General features: G+C 38.6%; 1 protein-coding gene across 1 annotated transcript in view; it reads left to right on the top strand.

Annotated features, from left to right (window-relative positions):
* Positions 1 to 8,285: 8,285 nt before the first annotated feature.
* CLSTN2 (calsyntenin 2) overlaps positions 8,286 to 17,087 on the top strand; it is a 529,216-nt gene continuing 520,414 nt past the window's right edge. Inside the window, exon 1 of the mRNA XM_066601026.1 lies at positions 8,286 to 8,430. Coding sequence (XP_066457123.1) covers positions 8,286 to 8,430 — 145 coding nt within the window. The remainder of the gene's footprint in view (positions 8,431 to 17,087) is intronic.

The raw sequence follows: 17,087 nt of genomic DNA, 5'->3' as shown, positions 1-17,087 counted from the left end.
CGCAATTCGCTTTTGGCGGTCATACACAGGTCTTCTACTGTGGATATATACTCGCGGAATCCGACCCGTTCGTGTGAGCTCAAGTTGTGTGGAGCGATGTACAGTATCCTACCAAAGGTATTTGGACACATGAGCAAGAATCAAAAGTAGTGTTTATTTACATATGTTAGTATCTAGTGTGGCCTCCTTTGGCTCTAATAATATAGGATACTCTCAATGACATACATTCCACTAACATCTGATGCACTGGTATTTCCCTCCATTCATCCTGCAAATGTCTGGTGAGTTGTCTAAAAGAAGAAGGACGCTGTTCATATTTCCTAACCCAACATTCCAGTTCTTCCCAAGATTTTTAATAGGGTTTAGGTCAGTCCAATTGTGCAACATCCATATCCTCAAGCCAACGTAAAACAATGTTAGAGTTGTAACAATTATTATTATTATTATTGCTTAGAATGTACACCTGTTCATGGTTCTTGGCACTAAAACCAACAGTCTGAAACTATGCCATGTAAAACATCCCTATAATGGAACCTCCATCATACTTAATTGTTGGCACAACATATGAAGGCAAAAGGCGTTCCCCAGCCATCCTACGCACCCAGGTGCGTCCATCTGATTTGAAGATGGAGTATTCTGATTTGTTACTTTATAGAATGTTCTTCCATTGCTCAACTATCGAATGATGATGCTCCTTGAACCATTGTAAATGGCTGATGCAACTTTTTTGAGAGAACTTGCCAGACATTTGTAGGATCAATGAAGGGAAATACCAGCTGAAGTGTATCAGAAGTAGAAGGTATGCCACAGAGAGTATCCAATGTCATTAGGGCCACAGGAGGCCCCACTAAGTATTGACATATGTAAATAAATACTACTTTTGAATCTTGCTGGGGTGTCCAATTACTTTTGGTAGGACAGAGTATGTCCACCTGTATATAGCTGTGTGTATAAGGGGACATTAACACTTTTTTGAGAAGACTAACTCCTATTTAATATTGTAATAGTTCACATCAACTGCAAAGCTTTGTATACAGCCATTGTATACTGTCATTCTTATCCTTTCAGACTCCTTGGGTTTTATTGTGTCCCGTCTGTTGCAGCACATCAATGTCATAGGTGCATTCACTATCATAATAATTCTAGCATAGAAGGTGCAACAATAGCGAGTAATTTAGGACCTCGGCAGCAGGATTATTATCTGCTTGGCCAATCATGTGGTACTGGTTTGAAAGGGTTCATAGTAATGTCACAAGTAAATATGTTCAATACAGAGCTGATGGAATCCATCTAAATGTACTTCATACAGAGATGATCCGAAGTTGCCCGAAAGTGATGTATTGTAGAGAATACAGAAGAAAATGTGACATGATAGTATATTGATCCTCTGAGACTATTCAGGAAAATGCAATTAGGCAGCTGAAAAATCAACTCACCAAGCAAGAGTGCCAGAGTTAAAAGAGAACTTTAATCCTGCTTTTACCACATGTCTATGTTCAGACATGTCATTTACAGGGTATTATGTGCATTAAAATAAAGAAGGTATGACCCTCATTACAAGTTATGGTTACATGCAGAAGTATTGTTTTACCTATGGGAAATGCATCACACTGGAAAACAAGGACCAAAAAGATAATAACTAGAGATGAGCGAGCACCAAAATGCTCGAGTGCTCGTTACTCGAGTCGAACTTTCAGTGATGCTCGAGAGTTCGTTTTGAGTAACGAACTCCATTGAAGTCAATGGGCGACTCGAGCATTTTTGTATATGACTGGTGCTCCGCTAAGGTTTTCATTTGTGAAAATCTTAGCAAATCACCAAAGTCATGTAAAAAAACACAGAAATGGATAGGGCAGGCGAGGAGCAACATGCAGGGCTGCATTTCGGGCTCCGAGGTCTCACTATTAAGCCACAATAGTGGCAAGAGTGAGACACCCCCCCCCCCCCACACACACACACTCTCAGCATAAAGATCGTTCTCCTCTGCCACAGCTGTAACAGCTCTGGTAGAGAAGAACGATGTTAGCCCATTGAATTCAATGGAGCCGGCAATACAGTCGGCTCCATTGAAAGCAATGGGCTGCCGGCGAGCGCGGGATGAATTTTCGGGAAGGGCTTAAAAATATAAGCCCTTACCTGAAAAAGAAAGATTTTAGTGTAAAAAAAGAATAAAAATGCAGGCATTCTCTTCAATGGAGCCGCTGCTACTGCTGGCGACTCCATTGAAGACAATGGTGAGCTGGCACACCTGAATTCTTTTTCAGGGAAGGGCTTTACATATAAGCCATTCCCTGGAAATGAATTAAAAGTGATTTAAAAAACAAAAAAAAATAGATACTCACCTCCCTTCAGCTGCCGGGGCACAGCCGTGTCTGCCGTGTCTTCTCCTGCTGTCCCCTGCACTGTGGTGCTGAACTGCTGTCATTCAGCTGAGAGCTGCGCTGAGCCAATCAGAGGCAGCATTCACTCACCCATTCATGAATTCATGAATGGGTGTGAGTGAGATCTGCCTCTGATTGGTCAGGCTGTGACCAAACAGAGGCAGCTCATTGAGCAGGCGGGGATTTTAAAGCTCTAGCTGCTGAATACTACAGAGAGCAGTACAGGAGAACTGCCAGCTGGCCGCAGCTGAACTCTGTCTGCCGGGACTAGGTGATTATATATATTTTTTTTATTTTTACACATTTCTGGATGAATTGCAGGGAAGGGCTTATATATTTAAGGGAAGGGCTTATATATTTAAGCCCTTCCCGAAAATTCATTGTGCGATCGCCGGCAGCCCATTGCTTTCAATGGAGCCGGCTGTATTGCCGGCTCCATTGAATTCAATGGGCTAACATCGTTCTGCCGGGACAAGGTGAGTATATTTTTTTTTTTACTTTTTACACATTTTAGGATGATTTTCAGCTAAGGGCTTATATTTTTAAGCCCTTCCTGAAAATTCATCCCGCGCTAGCCGGCAGCCCATTGCTTTCAATGGAGCCGGCTGTATTGCCGGCTCCATTGAATTCAATGGTCAGTGCTCGTTTAATCGAGACGAGCACCGCGTGGTGCTCGTCTGGAGTAACGAGCATCTCGAGCACCCTAATACTCGAACGAGCATCAAGCTCGGACGAGTATGCTCGCTCATCTCTAATAATAACATTGTAATAGAACTTCAATATTTAATTCATGAATTCCCATTAGAAAGAGTCAACTAAGTGACTCAATACATAAGACAAAGGCGAAATCAAGGATCTTTGAACATACAAAACAAATAATAGCTAGAAGAAACACAAATGGCGCTGCATAGTAAGTACGTTAGAACAAATGATTTGACCAAGCAGTATATAGATATTTCCCCCTATAGGGTTGCTTTTGTAGGCATTCTTTAAAGGGGCACTCCAGCAAAGACACATATTTCCTTCCTACACCATTCCTTTGATTGTCTGTCCCAGTCTGTGTATATTGCAGTCACTTCCATGCTGTGTGGCCTCCTGTCTTATACTTAGCAGGCATTATTTTAATGCTCATATTGTTCTCCACTCTCTATCCTCTATGCTATGCTAATTCTCCTAACACAGCATCACATGTGCAGCTAGAGCTAGTAACATTTCCGCCTGCAGGGAGGACAACGTGATCACCTCTACTCTTTGTATTTGTCTGAATAAGCTTTACACTTATATGTTTACAGTTAGGGAGGATGAGCTGTGATCTCCTTGATTATAGCTGTGTGACATGAGCCTCTAATTATCACTATTAACTGTGATAGGACTTTTTACCCCCCATGCAGAGCATGTGTGGTACAATCCATTAGTTTATCATACAGGTATTATGCTGACTCAGAAGCTGACTTCTTCAGAAAACATAAATCTAAGTTATTCTCAGGTGGTCAGAGTGAGTTCACATGATCTACCAGAGGAGAAAGACTCCAGGAAGTTTCAGGCTGAAATAAACAGCTAAACAAGTTAACACTAGCTGACTTATATATACTGGAGGCTAGTTACATGTTGAATTAAAAAAAATCATCGGAGAGGCCCTTTAAGGCTATGCTGACAAGGAATCCATCAGAATCAGATCCCATATGGATTCCATGCAGATTCCACATTAAAGCTATGGCAATATCCTCTTCATAAAGTATTTCAGTAACTTTTTGGGAAATATAGAGAGTACAGTGAAGATTTTTCCAAACACAGATCTGAAATTCATCCTGGAAAAATAAGAAGTCATCCACCACTTCTTGACATGGATTTCACGTGGAATTAATCTCGGGAAATCTGCAAATTCATTTACCCTATTGAACGGGAATAAATGGGCATGCGGATCTGCGACTTCTACAAATGCAAATTAAATGCACAGATTTCCTTTTAATTCACATTGGAAAAATCTGACGTAGATCACATGTGAACTTAGCCTAAATCGTTGTGCTAGAAATTAGGCGCATCTTCTTTCTGCAGTAACGGCTCAGTCACACGCGCGCATCGGCGCTGGTGTACGGGTGCCGATGCGCCCGTGTGACTGAGCCCTTAAGTACCTTACCAGCAGCTCCGTGCGCCTTGACAAAAATGTACACTTGGTCCCGACCAGGCTTACATTTCTGACATAATTTGCTCCAGTTTCTGGCATAAATTATACATAAATGTGTGTGTCCGATAAACAATCCTCCTTCCCAAAAAGCTCTGCCCACCCGCTCAAAAAGTGGCGATGCTGTCACAGAAGGCTGAAAAGTTGCAAAGTTTTTGTGCATCCAACTGTTGTGCCAAATATTGTAACTTTTCCACATTGGAAAACCAATGTAAATCCTTTTTAAATGTCCCCAATGTATTTACAGAATGCAGCCGATGTCCAGATATCCCAACAGTGCAAGTAGCCAACCGAGCTTGGGAATTGTGATAATAGCATCCATTGGAAACCAAGATCTGAATCCAGAAACAAGATGACACAAACTTGGGTGAAGACTTCCAGATAGTAGACTGCAACGTAGTTTATTAAACATCTCATATACAAGGAGTTTTGGGGGGCAGCCTTTATAGAGACCCCCGTACATCCACGTCTAGGAATCTTATATGGAGGTAGAGGACATTATCGACCACAGAAATAAATGCTGGCATGTGCTCATTTATAAGAATTCCCGTTCAATCATTCCATAGGTGTTCCAGTTCAGTCTTTATTTTATGTTATTGGATTTTTCACTGAACTGCTCTAATGTCCTTCTCAAAAAGTACTTCTTCAAATCTCTCCAGATTTCAGAAGAATAATAGAGAGAATAAAAATGAAAACATTCATGTACAGCTCGCATTTCGTTTCTGAGATCGATGTGTGAGTAAATACATTTCAATCTCAGGCTTTTAGATAGAATCACTAGACATAGACACCATTCCGTACTTATTAAAGGACCTCAGCTCTCTGTCAGTGATATACAATTTGATTTACATTACACTCAAGCCTATTGAGCTTTCCATCCGAGGTGCTGATGGTTTTAGGCTGTGTGATTGAAAAAAGAAAGTCTCAGTTGCATTGGGTCTAACGGGTGTTGTGAAATGCTGCAAGTAGTTTCCCAGCTATGCAGAAGACTGTTGATAGAATGTTCTATGTGCAATGTGATATGCTACGTCTTTCAACAGTTTTCTAGTTTTTTAAATATTACAATAATCTTTTTGGGAATTACCCCCATTATGATACAAAGTATATAGAGAGAAAATATGTAGAATTCATAGGCGGGGGTTGAGAGTAGAAATGGAGTTTTCAGTTATCTCATATAGTATCTTGTAGAAATGTAATGGGGGGGGGTCCCAGGTCGCATAAGGAAAAAAGTGTCTAAAATACCTTTCATGGAGGCATGCACGTCAATAGCTTTCTATTGAAACCAACTTGTCCTTGAGTCCAGCTTGCAAAGACAAATCTGCAGCCACTCTGACAACACCGTTACTCTGGATATACCAGAGCTGCTTGCAGACGCAGAATTCTAAGATACTGTATAGTCCAAAGTGTTAGAAGTTGACACTTTAACTATTTTGGGTCAAGAGTGTGTCATCCCTTCTTGACCCACGTTACAGGCCAAGCCAGAAACCTACTGCACACTGATGAGCGGCAAACACCCTGAAACAGCTGTCTGTGTATGGTTTTCTAGTTTGGTTTCCTATTCCCAATCATTGTTTTATAGCCTTGTTAAAGAGTCGTACATTGTTTTAAAGGAATGCTGTCATCCAATAGGTGGCGCTTCAGAGGCATTGTTCCATCTTCCTTATTTGCATCTGACTATTTCGTAACGTATATTATCGTTAAATTAGAAGAGAAACTTTTTAATTTTATCAGTACTGAACATTTGTGTCACCATAGTTCCTTGATGGTATGATTATCTGGCCAAAGTGTTCCTCCAAACACTTGTTCACCTAACAATTTGGCGAGGTAAAGAAAATTATGAGTAAGCAAACTCTCATTAGACAGATCGGAGGGTCGTTTATGTTAGCATTATAACACTCACTGCTCGCCTCCAGTTCTCCTTGTGTAAACAGGGAGATGTGCAGCCATGCAATGGCAGCTGTATGGGGATCAACGATTGTATCAGTGATTAGTGGCAGATGATTTGCCCCGTGAACATGGTGGTAAGTAACGCTGGCCGACATCCTCATGGTTGGTCAATGATCGTTAGCACGGTGAGATCATCTGCTGTAAAAAGACCAAAAGACATAAAAACTGGTGAGATTTACAGATATTCTAGAATTTTGAATAAATGTTTTCAACCAATAGTGATGTAAATGAAAAAACTTCAACTTAGAAAAATTGTAACCAGTCCAATCTACAGTACTTAATGCTGCAAAGGCGCTGAGGGTTCTTTTTGTGAAGCCCTATCATTGCATATGGATGTATATAGAATCCTGTACTTTAGATGCCCCTATATTAGCCAGAATAGAAAGGCACTATCAAAGACTGGCTCTTACATGATTCACCATTCATTTGAATGTCTGGCATATAAAACTACATTTTGGCTGCTACAGGGGAAATGTATAGCCTTTACAAGCTTCTAAACTGCTTTAAATAGTAACTAAACTTTCAGAAAACTTCTGCCACTTTCTAGTTACATGTCAGAAGTTTTGATTGGTAGAGATCTGGGTGCTGGGACTTTCACCAACCATTAAAACAAACAAAAACCCCTATCTAAGCACTGTACCTCTTCATCTGTGATCAGCAATATATGGACTTCTAGACTTTCTATTGAGCCAATACATTGCTCTGAGGATAACCAAATGGGCCCAGCACTCATATGAGCCCTTCTGTGTGCCCTTGAGCCCTTCCCTTTAGGTATTGGTGGGGACACAGCAACTGACCCCTATCAATCAGAACGTCTGACATGTCACTATGCCATGTCAGAAGTTTTCTAAAAGTTTAGTTACACTATACTTAATGTTGAAACAGTCTCTCTAAGTAGCTCTTCATTTATTGTGCAATGTAAAGTTTTGAAGTTGGCTTGTGGGTAGTTCTATGCAAGTAGCCCCTACCCAGCTTGCCCATAAAATGAAGAATCTTGATCTTGGCACAATAAGACATAACTGAATAAGGATGGAGGTCATTAAAACAATGTTTCATTTTTTTTATCTTATTCATCAAGCAAAGTAAAACAAAAACTGGACAAGAGTTTTGATGTACATGCATATCCCAACAAAAATCAGGGTATAGCCCAGCAAAAGGACTGTTTTATATATAGGCTACCTAACCAAGTCTTCATTGCTTATACTATGGGATTGGGGGATGATTAGATATGTGTTAGATTTGCTTGCCTATCAAATGCACTATACATTGAGAAATAATAGGGCAGGAATCAAACAGAAGGGAGTATGACTGCAGAGTCAGACTACACTGAGCTAGTTTGTTGTCTGTTGTCATAGAGACATAAAAGTCCGCATACATGTTATGTACACAAAGAAGCTATATCTTTGAGATAGATAGATAGATAAATAGATAGATGATAGATAGATAGATAGATAGATAGATAAAAGTATGACTATTTGCAAAGTTGCTTCATTTTCGATGCATTGGCTGGAATACAAATTGGTGGTGAAGGCGAATGCACAGATATATGAACATTTAATTCGAGACTGAACACATTAATAAAACGTTCTGCATCAATGTTTATTTGCCCTTACATTAGCTTTTCAGCAGTGTATGTTATGTTAACATAAGCTTTTTAACGGCTTAAGATAAGAAAACTTGCAGAAAGTTATCACGTTCAAGTTAAACTTCGCTACAACTTCTTGCATAGATGGGCTATTCATTCATTCTTGCAGTTTGTAAGCCATTTACAAGGTATGTGTCTTTCTTCTCTTTTAGTGAACAAGCACAAACCGTGGATTGAAACCTCATATCATGGAGTTATTACTGAAAATAACGACACAGTTATCCTGGACCCTCCTCTGGTTGCATTGGACAAAGATGCTCCGGTCCCATTTGCTGGTAGGACATTGCATGTTGTGCTTCAGTGAGGATGTTTTGGGGTTTTTAAAATGTGAATAGGCCAGTTCTTTCCAGATTCACCAGCCTTGCTATGTCAGAAGAAGAAAAGTAGCTATTAATTCAAATGTGCATTATTGTATGTCAGGATTTTTGTGTACTAGACATACTTAGTATCAAAGGCTGAAAAGTAGGGATGAATTATTACTAAGGCCATTGTCTGACTGAATGGAATCTGCAAAACTCTATATTCCGTAAACGTCCTCTACCTGCAATCTCAGTTGTATATGTCCCAGGAAATGACCCGATATCACAGTAATAATATATTTGTAATCTTTTATGATTGGTAAATAAGTACAGACCTGGTGACAAATCTTATTTTTGACACTGTGTGAAAGCCAAAGCAAGGTAAGGCAGACCATATAGTAGATGTGAAGGTTCTCCTGTTGCAAGAACGTAAAATTCTCCAACAATACCAATGCTTGTCTGGTAAAAGATTCAAGTCAATCATTTATACTGAGATATTATACTGAATAATACCATAAAGTCTGCAATGCAACTACTGTATTGTAACAGATTTACACATAGCACAATCTACATTATAATACTCATCCACGCAGGAAACATTTTTTGTCACTTCCAATAATTCATTTTCATAGAAATATATGAGTATTTAACATAGACCACATTGTCCAAATTTCTTGTACAAATTCTAAGATTCTAATACATGGAGAGTTTATTCTATCTATCTATCTATCTATCTATCTATCTATCTATCTATCTATCTAACTATGTATCTCATATCCATCTATCTAACTATCTATGCATCTCATATCTATCTATCTATCTATCTATCTATCTCATATCTATCTTTCTATCTAGCACATATCTATATATTTATCTATCTATCTCTCTATCTACCTAGCTATCTCATATCTATTTATCTATCTCTCTCTCTCTATCTATCTATCTATCCATCCATCTATCTATCTATCTTATATCTATCTATCTACCTCATATCTATCTATCTCATATCTATCTATCTCATATCTATCTATCTCATATCTATCTATATGTATATCTATCTATCTCATATCTATCTATATGTATCTCTATCTATCGATCTATCTCTATCTATCTATCGCTCTATCTCATATCTATCTATCTTTCTATCTAGCACATATCTATATATTTATCTATCTATCTAATATCTATCTATATGTATCTCTATCTATCTCATATCTATCTATATGTATCTCTATCTATCTCCTATCTAACTCTCTGTCTATCTCATATCTATCTATCTATCTATCTATCTCATAGCTATCTATATGTATCTCTATCTATCTCATATCTATCTATATGTATATCTATCTATCTCATATCTATCTATATGTATCTCTATCTATCTCATATCTATCTATATGTATATCTATCTATCTCTCTATCTATCTATCCCATATCTATCTATCTATCTATCTCATATCTATCTATATGTATCTCTATCTATCTATCCATCTCATATCTATCTATCTATCTATCTATCTCATATCTATCTCATATCTATCTATCTATCATCTATCTATCTATCTATCTCATATCTATCTATCTATCTCATATCCATCTATCTCATATCCATCTATCTCATATCTATCTAATATCTATCTATCTATCTATCTATCTATCTATCTATCTATCTATTATTTATCTAGTAAAATCCTTGGTTGCTAGTGATTCTGACCACAATTCTGGGTAAAAGTGTAGTACACAAAATTCTCAGCTCTTCCAAGGTATTAATTTACTATGAATATTATTCACCAAGTGCAACATTTAAGCCAGCTTGAGAAATCCCCAGGCTGAATTGTTGCACTGGGTTAACGAAATAAACCAAAACTAATATCTTGGTAGATCTACACAGGTTTTTGCCCCCAATAGCCAAGATTATGAAACCAAGCAGGACTTTGCCTCCTGTTTACAAGAGACACGTAGCAGTTGCATTGTCTGACTCTAGGACAAGTCATTAACTGGCTGAGGTACACTTCTCAGGACGCAACTGATCAGCTGTTCAGATGCCCACTGTCACCAGCAAAACACACAGGGTAGAGAGAGGAATGATGGAGTGGGCAGCACTGGTGACTCTCATTAAAATCAATACATGCTGCACCTGTAATTACTAGTGCTGGACATTAAACAAGGGTTGGAACGATCAACCTTCGCTCCATACCCTGTGTTTTTTACTGAAACAGCTAATCAGTTGAGGCCCTGAGCAGTAGATCCAATCACAACTGTTAAGCTACTAATGAGCTTTCCTGAAGGCAGGTTATCAATAAAAGGAAAGCTGTGTTAAATATCTATCTATATCTGTCTATCTATCTATCTATCTATCTATCTATCTCATCTATCTATCTATCTATCTATCTATCTATCTATCTATCTATCCATCTGCCGCATATCTATCTATCTATTTCATATCTATCTATCTATCTATCTATCTATCTATCTATCTATCTATCTATCTATCTATCTATCTCATATCTATTTTTTCCCAAAAGGGCTAATTGGCTTCTGCCCTTGGGATTTTTTGCCTTCCTCTGGATCAACAACACAGGAGGATAGACAGGCTGGACTAGATGGACATTGTCTTCATTCGGCCTTACGAACTATGTTACTATTTATCTATTTCATATCTGTCTTTTTATCTATCTATCTATCTATCTATCTATCTATCTATCTATCTCATATCTATCTATCTATGTTATATCTATCTATCTCATATCTATCTATATATCTCATATCTATCTATCTATCTATCTATCTCCATCTATCTATCTATCTCATATCTATCTATCTATCTATCTATCTATCTATCTATCTATCTCATATCTATCTATCTATCTATCTATCTATCTATCTCATATCTATCTATCTATCTATCTATCTATCTATCTATCTATCTATCTATCTATCTATCTATTATTTATCTAGTAAAATTCTGGCTTGCTAGTGATTCTGACCACAATTCTGGGTAAAAGTGTAGTACACAAAATTCTCAGCTCTTCCAATGTATTAATTTACTATGAATATTATTCACCAAGTGCAACATTTAAGCCAGCTTGAGAAATCCCCAGGATGTAGGCTGAATTGTTGCACTGGGTTAATGAAATAAACCAAAACTAATATTTTGGTAGATCTGCACAGGTTTTTGCCCCCAATAGCCAAGATTATGAAACCAAGCAGGACTTTGCCTCCTGTTTACAAGAGACACGTAGCAGTTGCATTGTCTGACTCTAGGACAAGTCATTAACTGGCTGAGGTACACTTCTCAGGACGCAACTGATCAGCTGTTCACCACTGTCACCAGCAAAACACACAGGGTAGGGAGAGGAATGATGGAGTGGGCAGCACTGGTGACTCTCATCAAAATCAGTGAGTGCTGCACCTGTAATTACTAGTGCTGGACATTAAACAAGGGTTGGAACGATCAGCCTTCGCTCCATACCCTGTGTTTTTTACCCAAACAGCTAATCAGTTGAGGCCCTGAGCAGTAGATCCGATCACAACTCTTAAGCTACTAATGACCTTTTCTGAAGGGAGGTTGTCAATAAAAAGAAAGCCTTGTTAAATATCTATCTATTTATCTATCTATCTTCTATCTATCTATTTATCTATCTGTCTATCATATCTATCTATCTATCTATCTATCTCATATCTATCTATCTATCTATCTATCTATCTATCTATCTATCTATCTATCTATCTATCTATCTATCTATCTATCTATCTATCTATCTATCTATTTATCACCAGAAACTAATGGAAAGAAATTATTGGTTTCCTAACACATATTTGGCCCACCAGCCAGACCACTATCAATCTAGATTGATGCACGTAACTGGACAATCGAGACTTTTGAAATACGTCTCATCTGCCAGAAAATGTATCTGACCTGCTGTCTAACAATCACCATTATCTCTCCCAATGAAGTATGTGAATGGTGATGTGAAAGTAGACCCATTATGGGAAATTGAAGTGAAATGCAGCAGATTCTCGGAATTCTTTTGTACAATGATTGCTACAAGATGACCCTGCTCCTACTTTAATCTAAAATCATGTACATTTAATAGAACCGCCAGAACATGTCCTGTGTTTCATAGTGAAATGTTGTACGTATACAGTAAACCCACAGATATGTCAGTTTTTAATATCCCTTACTGTTCTGTACTGTCACACAATGACCATAATGTCCACAGTGAATGATCAATTACCTGGCAGTCATGTTGATGTCTCTTATTTACATGGCAGAACCTCTTAAATTTCATGTACATTTCCCAATAGTACGTGAAAGCAAAGTTCAGCAAACATCCTGGCATCTCTGCTTGGCCCATTTTCTTCATTACAGTACACAGATTGTCTGTACAGACTGCCGCCCCATCATTGTCACAGGAAGGGCAAATGTCCTAGCAGGGCTCTAGCAGTGGATATACTATTTTACCTCTTTCCCTGCCGCTCTGACAGTATCCATATTAAAAGAACTTGTTCAACACTCAGCACATTTTGGAATCTATCTGCACAAAATACACACCAGCTGTTAACCTCATAAAATGGCATAATGTGACGCCTGCTCTTTCAGTCTGCACAAGCAGGGCACTAATGCAGATGGGTTATGGTAATGGACTTCAGGATACATTTATTTTTGCATTGGTAGTTATACGTGTAATGGATCGAAGAAAAAAAAGAAAGCTGTGCTCATAATTGAAGTGAAAGTTCTTTTGTTGAGAATGAGGTTTTTAAAATATTCAACTTTTAACCATTGCCCTTTTAACCTTCCATCTGCTGAAGGGTGTTAGAATATTTATGAAATGGAATGGTTTAATGCAGTTACCATTTAGAAGATTATATGAGGAACACCGCATATAGGTTCTGCAGAAATTATCCACTCCTGCTTACTTACCGAATCCATATGACTTCTGCATTATGCAGCATACAGAAAGTTTGGAGGTGGATGTGTGTCTTAAATGGGGGTCTCTAGTTAATTGAATTCTAGATGCACGTTCATAGCCAAGGTTGGATTTCGTTTGGGGTAAATCCTCTACAAGTGTTCCTATGAACATCCAAAAGAATACAATTCAGCTCAATGAGTTAATTCACGTAACTCATGTAAGTCCAAGCACTGCTGTGGAGAAAAAGTAAGAACCATTAACCCTTTCCAATCCACTCACTGACGTCTAAAGACATTCTGATTGAAGGCTGTACAGCTCTGATGTCGGAAGACGTCCGGCAGGGTATTCTTACTGTATATTACTGGCCGCTCTGTTTTCGGGGGCCTCCTCAGCATGTCCTTTACTGCAGTACTGGCTCTAGCCAGCAGATGGCGCCATTGTATAATAGCAGAAAGAGAAAGCCATCTAGGAAGCCCTGAATCAAAATTTGGATTGCAAAGGGTTAAGGTTCAAAATCCATAAACGGCACAGGATGTCCTGTCTTTATGTTTTAAACTGTGATGAAGTAAAGCTATAAGTTTTATACTCCTAGCTGAGTTCTAGATTTTTCTACTTCCATTCTATCTGGGACTACACAGGTACTCTCATACTTGCACAGGGAATGAAGTAGTGATGCAGCAATACTTTATTCCAGATATTATTATGGATTTATAAATGATTACATTCTAAATACTAGCTTATACACCGGGCATTGCTTGGGTGTCCCTTGATGTTCTGGCTCTTTCCGTCTCTTTTTGAGTTCTGGCCTCATGCTGTTTTGGGATCTCTTGATGTAGTGGCTCTTTCCCGCAATACTTGAAGTCAGGCCTGACACTGTTAAATGGTTTCTGACATCCTTAATACACTGGCTGTTCCTCTCTCTCTTTGAATTTTGACCTCATGAGGTTCCAGTACCTTTGCAACCCTTGATGTCCCGACTCTTTCCTGCTCATTCTTATGTCATTGACACTTTGTTCACTCATCTCACTCACTCATAGTAATTTTATTTTCTTTGCTTTCATCTAGACTTGTGTAATAGGTTTCCATATATATTGCGTTAGATCAAGAAGAGTGTGTGTAACAAATTGGGTTGAGATCCATCAAGACATGTAGGGGCCTATGAAGAGCAAAGAAACAAATAGCCATTTATACAATATATAGACGGCATTCTCCTACTCATATATGCTTTGATGGCATTAAAATGCCAACATGATGTTCTGCTGCTGCACTTTATGGGGCAGATTTATTTAGACCTGTGTTTTATATGTTGGCCTAAGTAAAGCTTGCACTAGTGTAAAGTACGTCAAATATATTAAGAGGTTCAAGCTCTGTATTTCATTAATGCTATGTGTGCGCACCAATTCATCTCTATGGGAGTGCACATACAGGCTTTGAAAAGAGTCACTGTGGTGGGTGTGCTCTGACTTGGCCAGGGGAAACCACAGGAATGGAGGACTGGGTGAGTATCCCGGACTCCCCATTACCAAAACTATAAGCACCATAACTTAGTTTATAATGCTAATAGTTGATGACAGGTTCCATTTAATATTTGGACAGTAGCAATAAATTTCACGCGTTTCCTTTAATAAATATTGTAAGAATGTTGTCTTGGCCTAAAAAAAATAATGACTTCCATATAAAGATTATGTGCCTGAAAGTCTTGAGGCCTTACATATGATGAAGACTGATCCTCTACACTGGATAACCATGTTCTTTTCAGTGTTTGTATTTTGTGATAACAGTGACATCATCACAGAGAATGAATAATTCATTAGCTTCAATCTTCAAAGTAGTACGGCATAAAGCATACGGTATATTTTACCACGTCTGTTATCAGAAAATGAAGCTAGATACGAGGAGGATTTAACATGAATTGGGGAAGTTTTCATACAAGTCAAAATAGTAAATCCCTTGAGGAAAGTATAAAAATAATACATGCACAGCTATACTAGTCCTAGCTCATTTTTATGAAATGCTGAGGCTAAATCAACACATACCAGAAAAATATGCATCCATAGTGAAATCTGTATTTGCAGTGTTTGCATTTTATTGCAGACTCACTGTGGATTTCACCCCTGCTACATTAAAAGGCGTGAAATCAGTGGTGAAAATCCCCAACAGAAATGAACATGATGTGGATTCTACAATCCGCACCCCATGCCACTTTTTGTTAGTGGAAATGTTATTCACTTGAGGGCTACTGCAATCCGCTGCAGATTTTACTTCTGTGGTTCTGTTCCCTGTGGATTTACCGTACATGTACTGTATCAGGGCTCCTTCACGCGATTGTATTTGGCACATGTTTTACCTGGTTACACCATGATGGGGGAAGAAGAGCTTCAAAAAATTTTTTTGCACAGGGCGCCATCTAACCTAAGACCGGCCCTGTCCATTTTGATCAACTTTTGATTAATGTGTATGGCCACTGTAGGCATTTGACAGAAAAGTAGCTGAAGGGAGGGAACATTCCACCCAGATGCTTAGCCTGGGTGAGATGAAAAATCCAAAAGTAATAGTTTTGTTCAGTAAACTTAGTTTATTGAGCTGTCATTTAAGTGTGCTATGGGCTGGACTTTATTGGAGTGATGGGTAGGTTGGTAGTGGGACCCATTACTTCCTCTCCCAATCAGTACAGAACATCTTCTTGGTTCCCAGTTAGTTCAGCTGCATTACTGGGTCATAAAAGACTGCAATCCCAGGCTATCTGGGTCAGAACCTGGGAGATGAGTACAAGCACTCTGTAGAATCTGTCTGTTTACTGACAAATGCTGGACTGGATGAGAAAAACATTGTCTAGTTAGCGGCCAGCCAAGCAGGTGTTTTATTTCTGTTTATTGCCCAAAGTCTATGTGCTTTTGTCAGTCAATGGTAAAAAACTGGGTGTAGGCGCAATTGTCTTAGAGAAGCACAAGACATCAGGGGACTAGCTCAACTTCCTTACTTTATTGAAACTACAATAAGTAGATGCATTTTGGGGCTATGGCACTCCTTCCTCAATATTTGCTGGAGACACACATCCGAAGTCATTGGCAGCGCTCAGACATCTGTGTGCTCTTTTAAAGCTAAAGAGGCTGTTGGTGTTATTAGGTTTAACTGTTTTCGTGTTGAACCTGCGGTCTTCATAATACACTACGAGATCAAGATACTACTGGGTTTTGACGGTCCTTAGGAATTTTAGGTAGGTGGTAAAAAAATTAAGAGTCATGGGTGGTCAATGATTAAAAAATCTCTCTCTGTTTTGTTAATTATGTGGGTGTTGAATGCATTTTGAACGAGACCAGTAAGTGCTTCTGCTTTCGTTATTTTGTAAGAACTGTAAGAATAGAAGTATATAAAATATTGTTCGAAAGAATTTTAATGGCTATCCCTGAACATGTCGAACAGTCCTGTATTACTATTCCTTCACCTTTATCAACTTTGCTGATGACTATCTTTTGGTTATCCATTAAAACCTTTAGTGCCTGCCTATCTTCTTTCTTAAGGTTATATTTTTGTTGGCATCGTCTGATCCCTCTACATTCTATGGTAATTAATGTTGAGTATGTCTCAATAAAGTTTCCTCTATGATGGCTGGGGTAGAATGAGGATGTTGTTCTCAAGCTAGTGTGGAAGGGGAGGAGGAGTGGGATCGATCTTGATGTTCCTCATTTAGAGTATTCTCGGAGATGCTTGATTTAAGTT

Source organism: Eleutherodactylus coqui, chromosome 1 (genome assembly GCF_035609145.1).
Source record: "Eleutherodactylus coqui strain aEleCoq1 chromosome 1, aEleCoq1.hap1, whole genome shotgun sequence".
Classification (NCBI taxonomy): Eukaryota; Metazoa; Chordata; class Amphibia; order Anura; family Eleutherodactylidae; genus Eleutherodactylus; species Eleutherodactylus coqui.
Note: the sequence above shows the minus strand (reverse complement) of the source record. Positions and strands in the feature narration are given on the sequence as shown.